Below are 14,341 nucleotides of genomic sequence, written 5' to 3' on the forward strand. Positions count from 1 at the left end.
GTTGATTCTAGCATACACAATATCTTCGTCAATGATGATTGGAAGTTCCTTAAAAATGGGAATAAAAATGATAGAGAAAAGTGTTAATCGATTCGAGCGAACCTCCAACTGTCTACACTTAAGGACTTAAAAGAGAACCGCGTGCAGACTTTATGCCGCCATTTTTTTTAAGCAAGAGGACCTTAGATTTTCTATCGAGTGTCTTCACTGTTCGTATAACGCTCACAACGCATAGACGTCCTTCTAAGTCTAAATATTAAGGACGTTCGTTCAAATAGAATACCATCGAGCTTTTATTTCACGCATCGACTTCCAACAGAGGGTAAAAGCTGGAGAAACACGCAGAAATTTAGCGAAACCAATGTATCATCGAGTTAATGTAGCATGAGGAGTCATCTTCTTCGCGATTGCAATTTTGTGTAAGCTTATTAGCAAGCAGGTTTACGACGGCCATTGTAAGCGGTCGTCTTTGTAACGTGGTTTGCCTTTTATATCTGTTTTGTGTGTAATCTGTGTACGTCCGTAATGGGCGTGCCATGAAAGGGAGCCGTGGGTGGTTCGATCGGGGTGTGCATCGTATGCATGCAGAGTATCAAAGCATTCGCGAGGAGCAGCTAAATTATTTATCGTATAATAAAGCTGCGCCTCGACGACGAGACGTTAAATAGCTCGGGGTTAACGCGCGTCCTGGGTTTTTATAACGTTGCCAGTGGTACAAGTGACGTTTCTGAGTTTTGCGAGACGAGAGAACGATGATGCGTGGAACGTGAAACGGAAATTTCGAGTAATAAATTAAACTGCGTAATTTTAGAACTTTTTCCCGTTATTAAATTCCCTTTGATTAATAAAGGCAGACAAATTTTAATCCGCAAAGATTTCGCAGAAATCGCGCTAATCCAAGAAAGAACCGAAGTCGTTCCGCTTTAATTTCCTCCGCAATATTCCCAACGTATTCGATAATTAATTATTGAGGGGCCGTTATTGTACCAAGAACAATGCGAATTCGATAATAAGAACGTTCACGATGACAACGATAGCGTTTCGATATTAATGGAGGGCAGCCATAACCGGAACGGAATTATCGTCTGAAGCAATAATGCACGACTCGTGAAATATTTGATCGGGCCAATTTTAGGTACCGGATTGGAGTAAAGATTTTAATTAATAAAATCGCGAGTCGTACGTATCGTAGCCTTGGAACAATTTTTGGACGCGACGATTCAACCTCGACGGATGCAATCTTATCTTGTCACGCACACCGACAGGTATGACAAGGCTGACACGTGTGTACAGCGATAACACGAGGGGGGGACGAGCATGGTCGGGGATGGAAAAGCGTTTTCCCAAAATCGCATTGTAAGCTCTTTGAAGGTATCCCTCTTTCTAACTGAAGATGCCAGGCCTGGGGGAGATCATCGAATAATCTTTTCTCATGGAGTGTCGTACATCTTTGAGGAGGAACAGGCACAACGCGCTACAAAATGTGACGGCGGCATTCACGCAAGTTCCGTGCGAAAGAGATTCTGCTACGTGGAGAATGATCGGTGCTGAAGTACTTCAATTGATCGGCTTTATTGTGAAATGCCGTGTAATGGGAATTGTGTCGTCGATAATAGCTTTATTCAGAATTTATGAACTCTAGTTTGGGGTCGTGGTAGCCAGTTCTATGAACGTATCGAATTTTAGAGATTTTCAAGGGCAGTGTGATATCGAAGTTTGTTCATGCAACGATAAATTATGCGTGGGTTATGAAATTGTCTGTGTATTTATAGGAAAGTACAGGGTACACTGAGTTTTCAGAAGTATGGAAGGTGAAAGAAGCAAGGTATAGGTTGTAAGTCTTTCATCTTCCATAGAATTGAAATGTTAATGCAAATTGTCGAATGATAAGTAACAACATTTCAAACTGACTATAACACATCATATATCAAGTTATTATAAATGTGAGTTATCGAGAAGACATTTAAATTGATGCTTCTCAGGAGACTTCTAAGCTATCAGTAGTATAGGTCAATAATTTGAACTCCACTTAAGATACAATTTTCATTCCAAATATCAAAATAAAAATGTTAATACAAATTATCAAACTAGTTACAATATATATACACGAAGAAAGTCAGATTATCTCATTTGTGGTTGCCTTTTAGAAAGTACGAGTGCTGTCAGTAGTAATGGTCAATAATTCAGACACCATTGAAGATGAAACTTTCATTCCAAATATCTCGATAAATACTCATTGTAACCCTATCATACCTTAACACTTATTTGCTCAGTTTTTAATGTCCTTTCGACTACCACAAAGAAATACAGGGTGTTTCGCATACAATTTTTACATCACCTTTCGATAACAATTAACCAAAAGATATACAGAAAGACCACCACAAAATGATGGAATACATTAAACCCATCGTATTCTCCTCCCCTCCGTCTTTCATCTCACCCAAAACATTAACATACTTCTATCCTTGCTGTTACAGTGCGGTGGATTTCCATGCGTCGAGGGTGTCAAACGCAAATCGCCGAGGGTAAGTACAGAGAGGCTCTCATACCAGGAAAACGCTGCTTCCTGCTCTCCATTTCTCGTTTCTACCCGTAACTTAAACCAACGAACCCAACAGTCGTTACGCATACAAAAACCAAGCTATCTGTACACGAAATTTACATTTTAAAGGGCGCGTAACGATAGAATCGACGATCGACTCCACGCGTGGCGTCGTCCGTGGACGTCGTATCGCGTCGTTTGGCCAAGGAAAGAAGCTCGCGCGGATGAATTTGTGGGTATTCAGAGAGACGTCTTTCTTATGTAATCGAATTACCCGGATCCAATTAATAGGGCCTCGATAACGCGGCTGAGCCCGACTTCATTCGCCGCTCGGTACACAGGCGCGCAATGGTACACGCGTGAACGCACGCCGGCAGACGATCGTAATTAACCGCACGTTCGATGCATGTATGCAGAAACCGCGCGTTGTTTGCGAATAGCAATTCGGGCCGCACCGGATTGAATGTAACACGGGGGAATGCGCGCAGTTATCGTCCTGTGTGCCCGTCTTACGGGCCTATTACCGAACTTGGCCGGCCGATTGCCCGTAGGATTGTTCAATGAGTGATTATGCGGCTGAAAATGAGCGAGATTTGCGGGACACTGGCAAATGATAGCCTGCCCACGGTCTACTACGATGTATACGATGCAATTCCCGCCCGTTTGCCTGGAATTGAGCGCCGCGCCGTTACGATGAACGTTCCTCCGTCGTCTAACGTGCTAACACCGGAGGAGCGTCCATTTTGTACCACGTTACGATACTGGACGATGAATTTCAAAGGTACCTTTGTAGGTTCTCAGTGAAGAATTATATTTTGATCAGAGTATATCGAAAAGGAAACAGATTTTCTCAAGTTTTGCACGAGGAAGCTTTGTAGCTTGTATTTTATTGCCACAAAATTGAATACGGCCAGTGTGTTGGGAAGAAATCTGATAACGAACGAACTTTTAATAATTCTATTTCAACGAAAGGTTTAACATCGGCGCAGCTGGCCATCAAATAGAGCCAAATAAATTAATGGGGAAACGATATCTAGTAATTCGATTCGCGTTCAAATTCCGTGCAACGCATCCGTTTCAATTAAACGTACGCTGACTTTCAGAAATGAAAAACGGTTATTACCAGGAAATTGATTTTCGTTTCTGCTGTTGAAAAAAAAAATAATAATACGAGCTGTACCATGAAGGTAGCGAAATATTTGAAATGCGCTTGGAAGTAGAACCGATAATATCGCACGCGTTTCGCGTCGATTCGTTGACCCAGGATATACGCAGGATCAATGTCGAAGAGTAGAAGGATATTCAGACGCGCGACAAGGCGCAGAGAAGAATCGACTCGCAGGGAAACGCGGCGGTGGATAACGGCCGAGTAAAGTTGAAAACGACAGGGGAAATTCGCAAAACAACGCCACGCGAGTACCTGTGTGTGTGTGTGCGCGCGGTGCATACGACTGCATTGCGTCAGATGCACCGTACGCTAGCTGGAATAACGATACGCCGCGTACCGTCGTCTGGCGTGCTGTTGTGATTTGCTCCAGAGCAATAATATTACACGTTCCATCGTCTGTTTTCCCGGTGACACCAAACTGCAGGCGCACGCGGAATTATTCGAAGCGTTGCTTCTACCCAGCGGAACGAAATTTCGGGATCCAGAGAAAATTGAATCCCCGATTTCCCAGTCGAGCTACCGATGTTCCTCGTGTCCTCCGCGTCTCGCGTTGCATCCTATCCCTTTGACGAATCGACAGAACAATGTGTCCCGCTGCCACGTAGATCCTTAGCAGTGAAACCATCAGTGGTTCACGTGAACCCCCGATACTCTACTGGATCTAGTATTTTACTGATGAAAATTTGTATATTTACATTTGAAGTTGTAGTTTTTATCAAGATTGCAATTTAACGTTCTATAATAATTATATCTGACATTTAACATAGTTATTTTAGATCCAAACTGACAGGTAGCTGCAACGACTGAAACGTTAATTGCCATATCCCACGGAGACGCACCCTTTCCCTTAACAATCGACGATATTACAGCGCTGGCGTTATCTATCTTCATCCATCTGTAGCTAAGCGAAATTTACGCCGATGCGTATCATAAATCGCACGTTGGAACGCTCCTCTACGAAATGAACCGCCGTTGGTGGGTAGCGACGTCGGCCAAGATCGATCGTTCAGAAAGGATTGCACACTTTCGAAGGGTCCGCGCGCTGCTCGTAGTCCCGTGAAAAGTGGGCCACGGGAGGGACCAGAGGGGGCTGGCCGAGTCGTTAACAGAAAATGAAAACAAATTGCCTGGCCGGGTGGTTTCTGAGCGGCGAAAGTGTGATTCGACAAATGGCGCGCGATAGAGGCGCCGCAGGAGCGTTCGTTAAAGGAAATGGACCGTGGCTGGGTAATGCGGCGTCGATCATAAAACTGATGATGCATTGTAAACACGGTTTAGGCCCGCGCGACTCGTATCGAGTGATGCTTTCGCGGGTGAACCGGGTTACAGGTTCGTCTACGTGTGTGTATATACGTCAATGGCGCCGCGATGCCTTTTACAACTCGATGTCCTCCGGGTTAAGTGCGCTTTCAACCCTTTCACCGTTAAGACCGCAGATTTCTCGTTCACCAGCGCGCACTCGCCGCGCCTACCAGCGACTTCTGGGCGAGCTGAATACCACCGACGTTTCTCGCATGTAAAACTCGCCAAGCGTTAAATTATTCAGCCATTTTGTTGCCGTCTACCACCACCTGACATCAATCTCGCGTTCTTAGAAACCATCCGCCCTTTAAGAGCGAGAGAGAGAGAGAGAGAGGGCTCGTCGGATTTAAACGTTAGCAGAGGCGAATGTTAATTAATTTCGCGTGTCCATTCGAGCGAGGTAAGAGCGGGCTGGGGTGGCTGACGGGAAGAGGATGCGCTCCCGCGCAGGGGTTTTAAGAAGCGGACTCGAGACTCGTATTTTTACCTGTTACTTGGATAGGTACTGGTAGCACTTTGGAGAGTTCGTCGTGTACAAGTAGAACGGTTTGAAACTTCTTTTGAGTCGCGTGCGATATAGAAATCCTTGCAATACGCGAGACCTAGTTTAGGGGTTAATTCAGAGGCTAGATGGAGGAAGTTGTAAGTCTCTGTCCTATATGAATCTATTTATTGAATAGATGGAACTTTAAGCTCAGTTGTTTATTGTCTGATTATCTCGAAGTAACTATTTTACATTTTATATTTCATATAGTTACCCTTTTAATCTTTTCATTTGAATACAGCCTATGATAAAGAGATTATCGTTTACGAAATTGTTCAGTTTGCCATATCGATGGACGAAAAGCATTCTTCGATGCTTTCCTGACGCTGCGATCCCATCTGAAATCGGTTAACTGCAAAGACTGAACTTGATACTCGACGCTGCTTTATCGTGCTCGACGACATAATCCCTGCGACGATGTCGAGAACAGTTAGCGAAACTGGGAAAAGAATCTTGACGATTCGAGGCTTCTGCAACTCGTAGCTGGGTACTTGAAGGGGACTCGGATACGCGTATCGAGTAATCTTACCCGGTCGAAAGAAAATGGGGCAAGTGCGGCGCATACTGTTTCCCGTTTTCTTCATTTTGAGAAGTCTACGATTACATTGATCTACTCGAGAGAGGAGCAGCTGCCGGAAACGGTCGCGATCCCCCGGAAACGTCCCCTTTGCGATCCTCTGGATGGTCGTAGAAAAATATTCTGCGCGAAAGTCGCCAGCAATGACAGCGATTTCGTGGAAATTAATTTCTTCTTTCCTTTCTACTTTATCTTTCTATTTGAAATTTATAGTTCCACGTATTTAACGTGGAATTTTCTGAATTTATTTTTATGAATTTCGTACATAATTTTCGTAGATATTTTTGGGATTCTATGTTGTTAGCTCGAAGGTACTGTGTAGTTCAGAATCGATACGAACGGCCGTAGAAATTGGAAGTTTATAACTCGCGTAAAATTCGATGTTATTTTATCTTAGTTCAGAGGAATACAGGTCAGTGTTGGATTAAGGCTCAGTGATACTTATGTACATAATCGCCTTAGGACATGATGTAAGAGTAGCAATTAACAGCAGTAGCTGCAGCAGTTATGCCATCTGTAGTCAGTGCTGCTATTCGATAAATTCCCTATTATTAAAGCGATACGACAATGGAACTGTAACTCAGCTCTTCGCGTATAAAACTTTCTTTGAGTCTGAGTTACTGTGTCGTTACTATGTATCAAGAGAGTGATAATCGATCGTTCTTCGTATCTCTTTCAAATGCACAAAACATGAAGATCTATGATTCCCATTATTGCTAATTTATAGATTTTACAGCAATAGTTGCACGATTGCTTTTAGCTATTATCGTGAATCAAATTAAAAGCAATAAAACACAGAAAAAGTAAAACACTAAAAATCACATTTATTGCGTATACTCTAAAAATTGAAAAAGAGCATTACAATACTAGAAATGAGCGTATGGTACTTTTTAGGTATTAAATATCTTAACTTTTTTAATGATCCACGAGTGGTTACACATTTTTAATGAACCACGTGAAGCAAGAAGTTTGAAAATATTCCTAGCGTGGCTTCAATTAATTAAAAACCTCCACCCCTGTTATCCACGGACAGAGAAAATACATCGAGCCTCAGAATCGAAATTTACTCCGTTGAAAGGTTCCTTTTTCTACCAAAAGTGGATATTCGTTTCTCTGTTGCGCAGCAATGGTACCTGCAGTATTGCACGTCGCAAGTATCGACACTGTTAGTTAACCAACGTAGCAGAACGACTTTGAAATTCAATTTGCAGGCTGGGAGGGCACCCAGCACCCTCTAGTTCTAAAATGGCACCGCGCACCAAAGCGGACACGTAATTTCCGTCGGATCGATTAACAGTACACAGCATTTTAAAGCTTGGAACGGATTCAATCCATCGATCCATCGCGTAATATCGTTCGTTTTATACGAAACGGACGAAGACCGTCGTGTATGACCACCTTTTATATCTCATGGCTGTCGAAAGTGTTCATAGCCGTGGATCGAACGATAAATCGCACTGATCTTCTGCAAAAATGTCATTACTTTACTCGTACGACTTTAAATAAATATATTTCGTGGCGTATTACGAGCTCACTCTTCGTCGTTTGCCTTTTTAGTATTTAAATAACCGTACACAAAATTTCCACGATTACCTTTCATTTGATTCACTTGGCTGCCACCACGGCTGCCTACCATAGAGACACGAATTTTGCCGACATTCAAAACGCTTTTCGAAACCAACGGTATATGAAATACAAATTTTCCTCTTCTTTTCAGCATAAATTTTAATAAACGCGAAAGGAAGATCGTAATTCGTGTAATATCCTGAATAACCGTTGGCACGAAGTTAATTCTAGAAATACGGAAATTAAAATTTGACGGTCCCTCGCACGCATCCATTAAAATCGCTGAAAAGCGTCCGTGGAGTGCGACACCGCCAAATTCGCGTTGATACCAAATCCATATTTATTCGCTCGCACTCGTTTCAATCCGATCTCCTAAACGATGATGCTTGGATAAACGTTTTTGGCGGTCATCGTCGCGCTCGAAGCGTCCGTCGCGTTCGCTGTTTGCTCGTCTCTTCGCGCGTGTGTCCCGCAAAAGAACCATCGCCGTGAAAAACGTCGCGTTTCGTCGACCGCGATACGTTGATATTAAATTACAAATTAATCGCAGTCGCAACCTGGGTAATCGCGACTGAGGGGTGCGTCGCGAGAATAAATTCTGTTAGCGTTTCGCGTTGAACAGTTTGGAAATTTTATAAAAGCGACGGACGTGAATCGCAGTCTGTTCGCGATTCTCGCGTCTTTCGTATCACGAGTGTGCAATATACTGAAATTTAATTCCAACGAAGCGTGGAAATTGTTACGTGGTGTCTGAGAAGTGAATCAAATATTTAATATCGTTGGACTTCGCGGGGGAAATCGATTTTTCACTTGGAATGCTATTTTTCTTTGAATAACACGTACTCAAATCGTAGTATTAAAAGCGGTCGGATGTGGAAATAGAAGAACTCGATAGGAACGAAGAAAACACTGTAATACTAATTATAACAGTTTTAATTTTGATTGCAGTAGATTTCCGTTCGACGTTACGCATTCTATGGATTCGTGTTACAGAAAATCGAATTTTACTCAGTGGCCAGCTTTAAATAACAATAATGAAAACACGAGAACTCTTGCGATCATTGCGAAACTCCAAAGAAGAATACACGAGAATTTTTGTGGTTCCTCAAACGTGTGTAAACTCGGAAGAAATCGATAGCCACGAAGAAAACAACTGTACGCTATAAACAACACGTACAAAACCAGTTCTCGCAATCCTTTCAACGCATTCTAAGAATTTGCGTCACACGAAAATCTACTAATGTAAGAAATACGATTCTACGAATCGTCTACTGTTTATGTTTCTGCCCTCGAGCCACGTTTCTGAAATGTTCGATAACGATGTTTCGGACGCGATGTACTTGCTCGACGATCGCTTACGACAGTCAGTCTCGAGGAGAATTTCGACGGAGATGGTTCGTAGACGTACGCGATGTTCATCGAAATAAAATAAATTCTTCTTTCTCGTTCGATACAAAAATCCATACACTGGTTCTTGAAGACTCGTTTGTGCACGTAAATAAGAAATTCTTTCATTCAAGCTCGCGCAATGACCGCCTGTGCTGCAATCGCGTCGCTTCCGCTACTGTTCTCCAGGGTGGTGCGCCACCCCCCGAATTCGCCACGTCGTTCTCGACTTTTGTCTCGCGTCGTTTTACGCGTTGCGTGTGCTCGTTCGAATGAAAACGTCGCGAACGTGCCAGAAGAGACAACGGAAAACAAAAGAAGAATGCTGGAGAGCGAAAGGAAGTCCCAGGCTACAGCGTGGCGTCTATTGTCCGGCTGGGTTTCATTCCGCGGTATCTCAACGAAGTAAGTCACCATTTTTAGCGCGCTCGAAGCCGCGTCTTTTCTTTCCGACCAATTAATTTACGCCAGACACCGCTTTACCCACGTACGACCAGGAAAATATCCTTCCTTTGTAATTTCCACCGCGGTTGGGTGTATAAATTTATCGTGGAAAGTCGTTTTTGTGGTTCAGCACACTGTTGATCGCATAAAAAGCTGTTTCACAACTGGTTTGCTGGTGCAACAATCTTGAATAGGTTTTAATGATATGCGAATGGAGCTCTTTAGTCGCTGATACGCTTGCCATCGTATATATTTTGCGTTTAATAATTGTTTTATTGTAAGTTTTATAATACTCTTCGTTTTATAGTAGCTAATAGTCGAGGGGATTTATGGAATTTTTAATGTACATATTATTATGATCTCGACAGTCGATGTCTCTTCTTATTCGATTACGAAATCTGCATTGAAGAAAATATAAAATTAACTGGATGCATTTATAATTAGATTTATAATTAGATTCAATTATAAATACATCCAGCACTCTTCACCTAAAAGTAAAGAATCTATCCACGATCTTGATTATCCTAATCTGTTAACAAGCCTGATCTCGAAAGTACAACAAACGAGATATAAACTCGTTCAGCCAGTAAACTTAATTATCCCCGCGGAATCCACTGTAGAATCATTAAAGCGCGAGTTTAAACAACTCCCGCCCCCCCGGAACACCGGCCTCGTTCACATCGGAATAACTTGCCAGTGGCGAAATATTTACACGTACCTAATTATATCCGCGACGAGGTATCTCGTAGGCGAAGTTATCCCACGTGGAGCGCGTACACCTTGGATCCCAAGAACGTTGAACCGTCAGAGGCGCGAGGAGCCGTTTAAGTGCACCAAGAGGGTGCGCAGGGGGTGGCTGGCCGTCATTTTCCGTAAGAGCTAAGACAACCGTAGGCAGGCTTACGGGGCACATTATGCGGAGATTCGGCGATTTGCATGAAGCTGGTTCGTGCTGTTGATTCGCGCGAAAGAGAGACGGGGATAGACGACGGTTGGCTGATTGTAGGATGAATCGCGGAAAGAGGAGCCGTCTGGGCGGAATGGCGAGGAGTAGAGACGTAGGAGCCGGAGAGACAGGACGTTGAGAGGCTCCAGGAGAAAAGGGGGGCAGGGGCACTCGGTTCTACAATCGCTGAAATTTCACCCGATGGATCTTATCGGGGCGAATGCATAATTTCGAGGTGCAATGCAGCGTTATCGGGACGCCTGGTATACGGGACGACGGGTACCGTCGAAAGTATGCGTTCGTACGGAATGTCTGATTGCTCGTCGATTGTCTGTCCGCTGTGGAATTTGACTCCATTAAGAATTGATTGATACGTAAATCCGTAGCTGCGATCGGAACAGCCGCTGGATGCAGCCCGTCTGCAACCGCCCTGCGAAACTGCTGATGGCGTCCGTCGCATTATCGCGCGACTCGATAACTTTGAATGTGGATCCGATGCAAGCTCGAGCGCGCGAGTTACCTTTACGAGCTTAATCGCATCCTTCTGCAGGGTAATTCTGTGGGGGAGATGGATCGAGCTAGTGGTCTATCAGAGATGCAGTACGTTGATGAAGCTTTGCTTTGTCGAGGAATTCGTTAATTTGTGTAATAAAATATTTAATAGTACTTATGAAGTATTCGATATCGAGGCATTTTTAAATACGCGATCCATCTCTTCTGGAATTGTTCGTAGTATCCTAGAATTCCGATTGATTTAAAGTAACGAATGTGACAGGGAGTGAGAATAAAGGGTAGTTATTATTGTTAGAACATTTTAAAGATTCTGTGGATGTACGAATAATTATTTTCAAGTACATTTGGGTACTTGGAAGTACCATTTTTATTTTTTGTTCGCCAAGTAAAACTTAGGGGTCGTCCAGCATTTGTTTTACAAATTTCACCACTTTCACAGTCTCCATCAGTGCTCCAGGAAGCAGTTCTAATTATTTCATTTAATCGAAATTGAAAGTAACTGCAATATATTTTTCTTAGAAACATTAAACGTTTCTCTATAGATTCATTTTCTGAGGCAAGGTGTCGAAGAAATTAGTTACGTTGGCGCGAACCCGCGGCGTGTTCCAAATTTTGTGTACACTACAATGGTGTTCCAGACGAAATGTTCCTCGAATTAAATTCCCCCTCAATGAACACGCTCCGTGTCTATTGATTCTGTCGAACTATCGCAAAGAGCCCCGAGTAGTTGAACAATTGGTTGACGGTTCTATTGTCGCGGGTCTGCCTCCTTAGATCTCCGTTTCAGTGTCCTTAACCTACCGAGTGGAATGGCCACTCGACTCTCCTCTCTTCCCTTCTCTGCCTCGCACCCGTTCCTTCCATCGCCCTCGTAATTCTATCTCTGTACTTTTCGAGAATCCTTCCAGCTCCTCCGCGCCAGTGAAGAATCCTTTCGTTAAGGGAATCCTCGCCTTTGGATTGGCCAGAAGTTCGTTGCCTTGAATCATGCTCGCAGCACTCGCACGATAGTGAACTGCTCTAAATTATTGTTACGATAATCGCTCTTAGGCTCTTTCAAAATATCGGATATGCAATTTTGAATAGAACAGTCCGTTTAGTCGTGATTGCTTTCATTACAAACTATTTGTTTATCGACAAGTCTTTGCTCGAGAGTTTGTCATGTGTTTTATTTGTAGAAAGCTAATTTCCTTCAAATATCTAATACGTGATATTGAAAAATACATTTAAAAGTTCATGGTAACAGCATCGCAAGATGCAGCATAACCGAAGAGACCCGCGACGCGTCATCGAGTCGTTTTAATTCCCAAAAATCGAACATCCACCACGCAGCTTATCACTGGTATCGTAATCGAAATCTCTCCGCAGCGGGTAACCCCGATTATTCCCGAAATTCACCGGAACGGCACGTCTGCGAGGAGGATGAGAATATGAAAAGAGATCCCAAGCGTTATCCATTATTTCACGGATACGACGGCGCTACGAGGTAAATCGCGTGGGTTTCATCGGGCGATGTAGAAAAGGGAGTCGGATCGCTCCCTCTTACCAGCCCCCGTCGCTCTCGCGTCCCCGTCGTCGTCCTTTCCCGTCGAGATGGTTGCAATCTAGCCCGTCTTCGACGATCTCAAGATTTCCTCTCGATCTCACGGTTAGATAGAAGTCCGCGCGTCTCTCCCTCCCATCGTTCTTCGACCGTGGCGAACGCCTCAGAGCCGCGCCGTTTTCGCCTAACCCCTGCTCTATCGCACCCTCTGACTCCTCTGCTCACCCTCGATTTCCTCTACACGCGGCCACACCGATGCGTCGATCCCAAAAGAGGAATAGGCGCCCACGGCTAAGGCTCGCGAATGAATATTCCCTTCGAGCCAACGACGGATTCATAACGTCCGTTTATACACGGGTCAGTGGCTCATATCCTTCGACGACCTCCTGCTAGACAGTTCGCTTTCCAACTGGCTGGTTACCTTTTTCCGAATTCAATCCAACTCGATAATGAAGCGCCCAACGCTGCTACCGTTCGCGTTCACCACTCTTCGACGCGATTCACGAGCTTCTCGTGACCCATGCGCGCCCTCTGACCCACTCGAGACTTAACCTATTTTCGTCTTGGATCTGTTCCCGGAGTTGCAGCCAGGATTGGTGGAGAACGAAGCGGACAACGGTTGGGGATAGCAGTCTCCCCATGGCGCGAGGATGGAAACCTACGTAGCCAGGTCGAAGACAATGGCCCCAGCGACAGCGAGGCGAGCCTCGCTGGAAACAGGAGACGAGTTAGATGGTACAAAGCAAACCGTGCCAGCCGAGAGGATTCGCTCCCTCGTCTTTCTCCTCAATTTTCCACCTGCTCTTTTCTCGACACGACGCCTTTTAAGCCATCTCGCTGCGTTGGTATTCTGTTCTCGCGGTTACTTATACTCGTGTTTCGTACGTTTTGCCCTCGACGAGACCTCTGCGAAGAGACCTTTCGAACGAGGCCTGAAAGTTTACCGTTTTAAACTGTGTCTGAGTCGGGTCTCTGATATTGGACATTCATTGCGTTTGAATGTAGTGTTGTTTCTAGGGTAGCTTTGCGTTGCATTTAATTTTTGCTGTGCGTTCGATTTTTATAGAACGTTGGTTTTGTTCAATTTAATTGCTTCGAGTTCATTATGATGTATGGTTAGACGAAACGTTTCTTCTTGTACTCGTAGTCCAACAAAATGTCAGCAGGTAATAGTAAATTTATTAAGTCTGAATAGTTTGATTAACAATTTGAAAAATTACCATTTTTAGTACCTTTTCTGATTGGTCTTCTTTATATACCTTTTTTCTTCTTTTCTGGAAGTATTTTCAGAAAGATTCGTGTTCTTTTCACATATTCGACGCTTCGATAAAAGGAACAACACATGTGTTTTGCTTGTTCGCGCTCGTTTACTCGGGAAATGTGTGTCGCGGCGCAGCCGTCGCCGTGGAACGACGGTTTCGACACTTCAATAATTTCGAAGGATCCTAACGACAAGATCCTGGCTCCGTGCTATCGTCCAGAGACGTTCGATTCGCAGTTGAAACTTTCCAGTCCGCCATATACCATGGAAACTTGGAGGAAACAAGAAAATGCACCTCTCGCGCGGATACGACACGTGTATACGTTTCCGTCCGGGTGATGCACTTTTATCAGAGAATTTTTCTCGTACAGCCTTTCAACCGGACGTAACTTTATACAGGTTAGGAGAACGAGAGGGTAGATGAAGGAGAATAGTGCGAGAGTAGACTTGTCTGCTCTTTGAAACAACTTACCAGCGATTGTCGAGGATAAATTAAAAGGTTCGTTCGTTAGAAAAGTGCAATCCCTCCGAAAGAATATTCAGCTAGAA

General features: G+C 44.0%; 1 protein-coding gene across 9 annotated transcripts in view; it reads left to right on the forward strand.

The window, feature by feature from the left end:
- Nrx-1 (neurexin 1) overlaps positions 1–14,341 on the forward strand; it is a 345,279-nt gene that overhangs the window by 20,956 nt on the left and 309,982 nt on the right. For all 9 annotated transcript variants that reach the window (XM_076893320.1, XM_076893321.1, XM_076893322.1 and 6 more), the window contains exon 2: positions 2,478–2,525. In XM_076893320.1, the coding sequence (XP_076749435.1) occupies positions 2,478–2,525 (48 nt within the window). The remainder of the gene's footprint in view (positions 1–2,477; positions 2,526–14,341) is intronic.

The sequence above is a fragment of the Xylocopa sonorina genome, chromosome 4 (genome assembly GCF_050948175.1).
Source record: "Xylocopa sonorina isolate GNS202 chromosome 4, iyXylSono1_principal, whole genome shotgun sequence".
NCBI classification, from domain to species: Eukaryota; Metazoa; Arthropoda; class Insecta; order Hymenoptera; family Apidae; genus Xylocopa; species Xylocopa sonorina.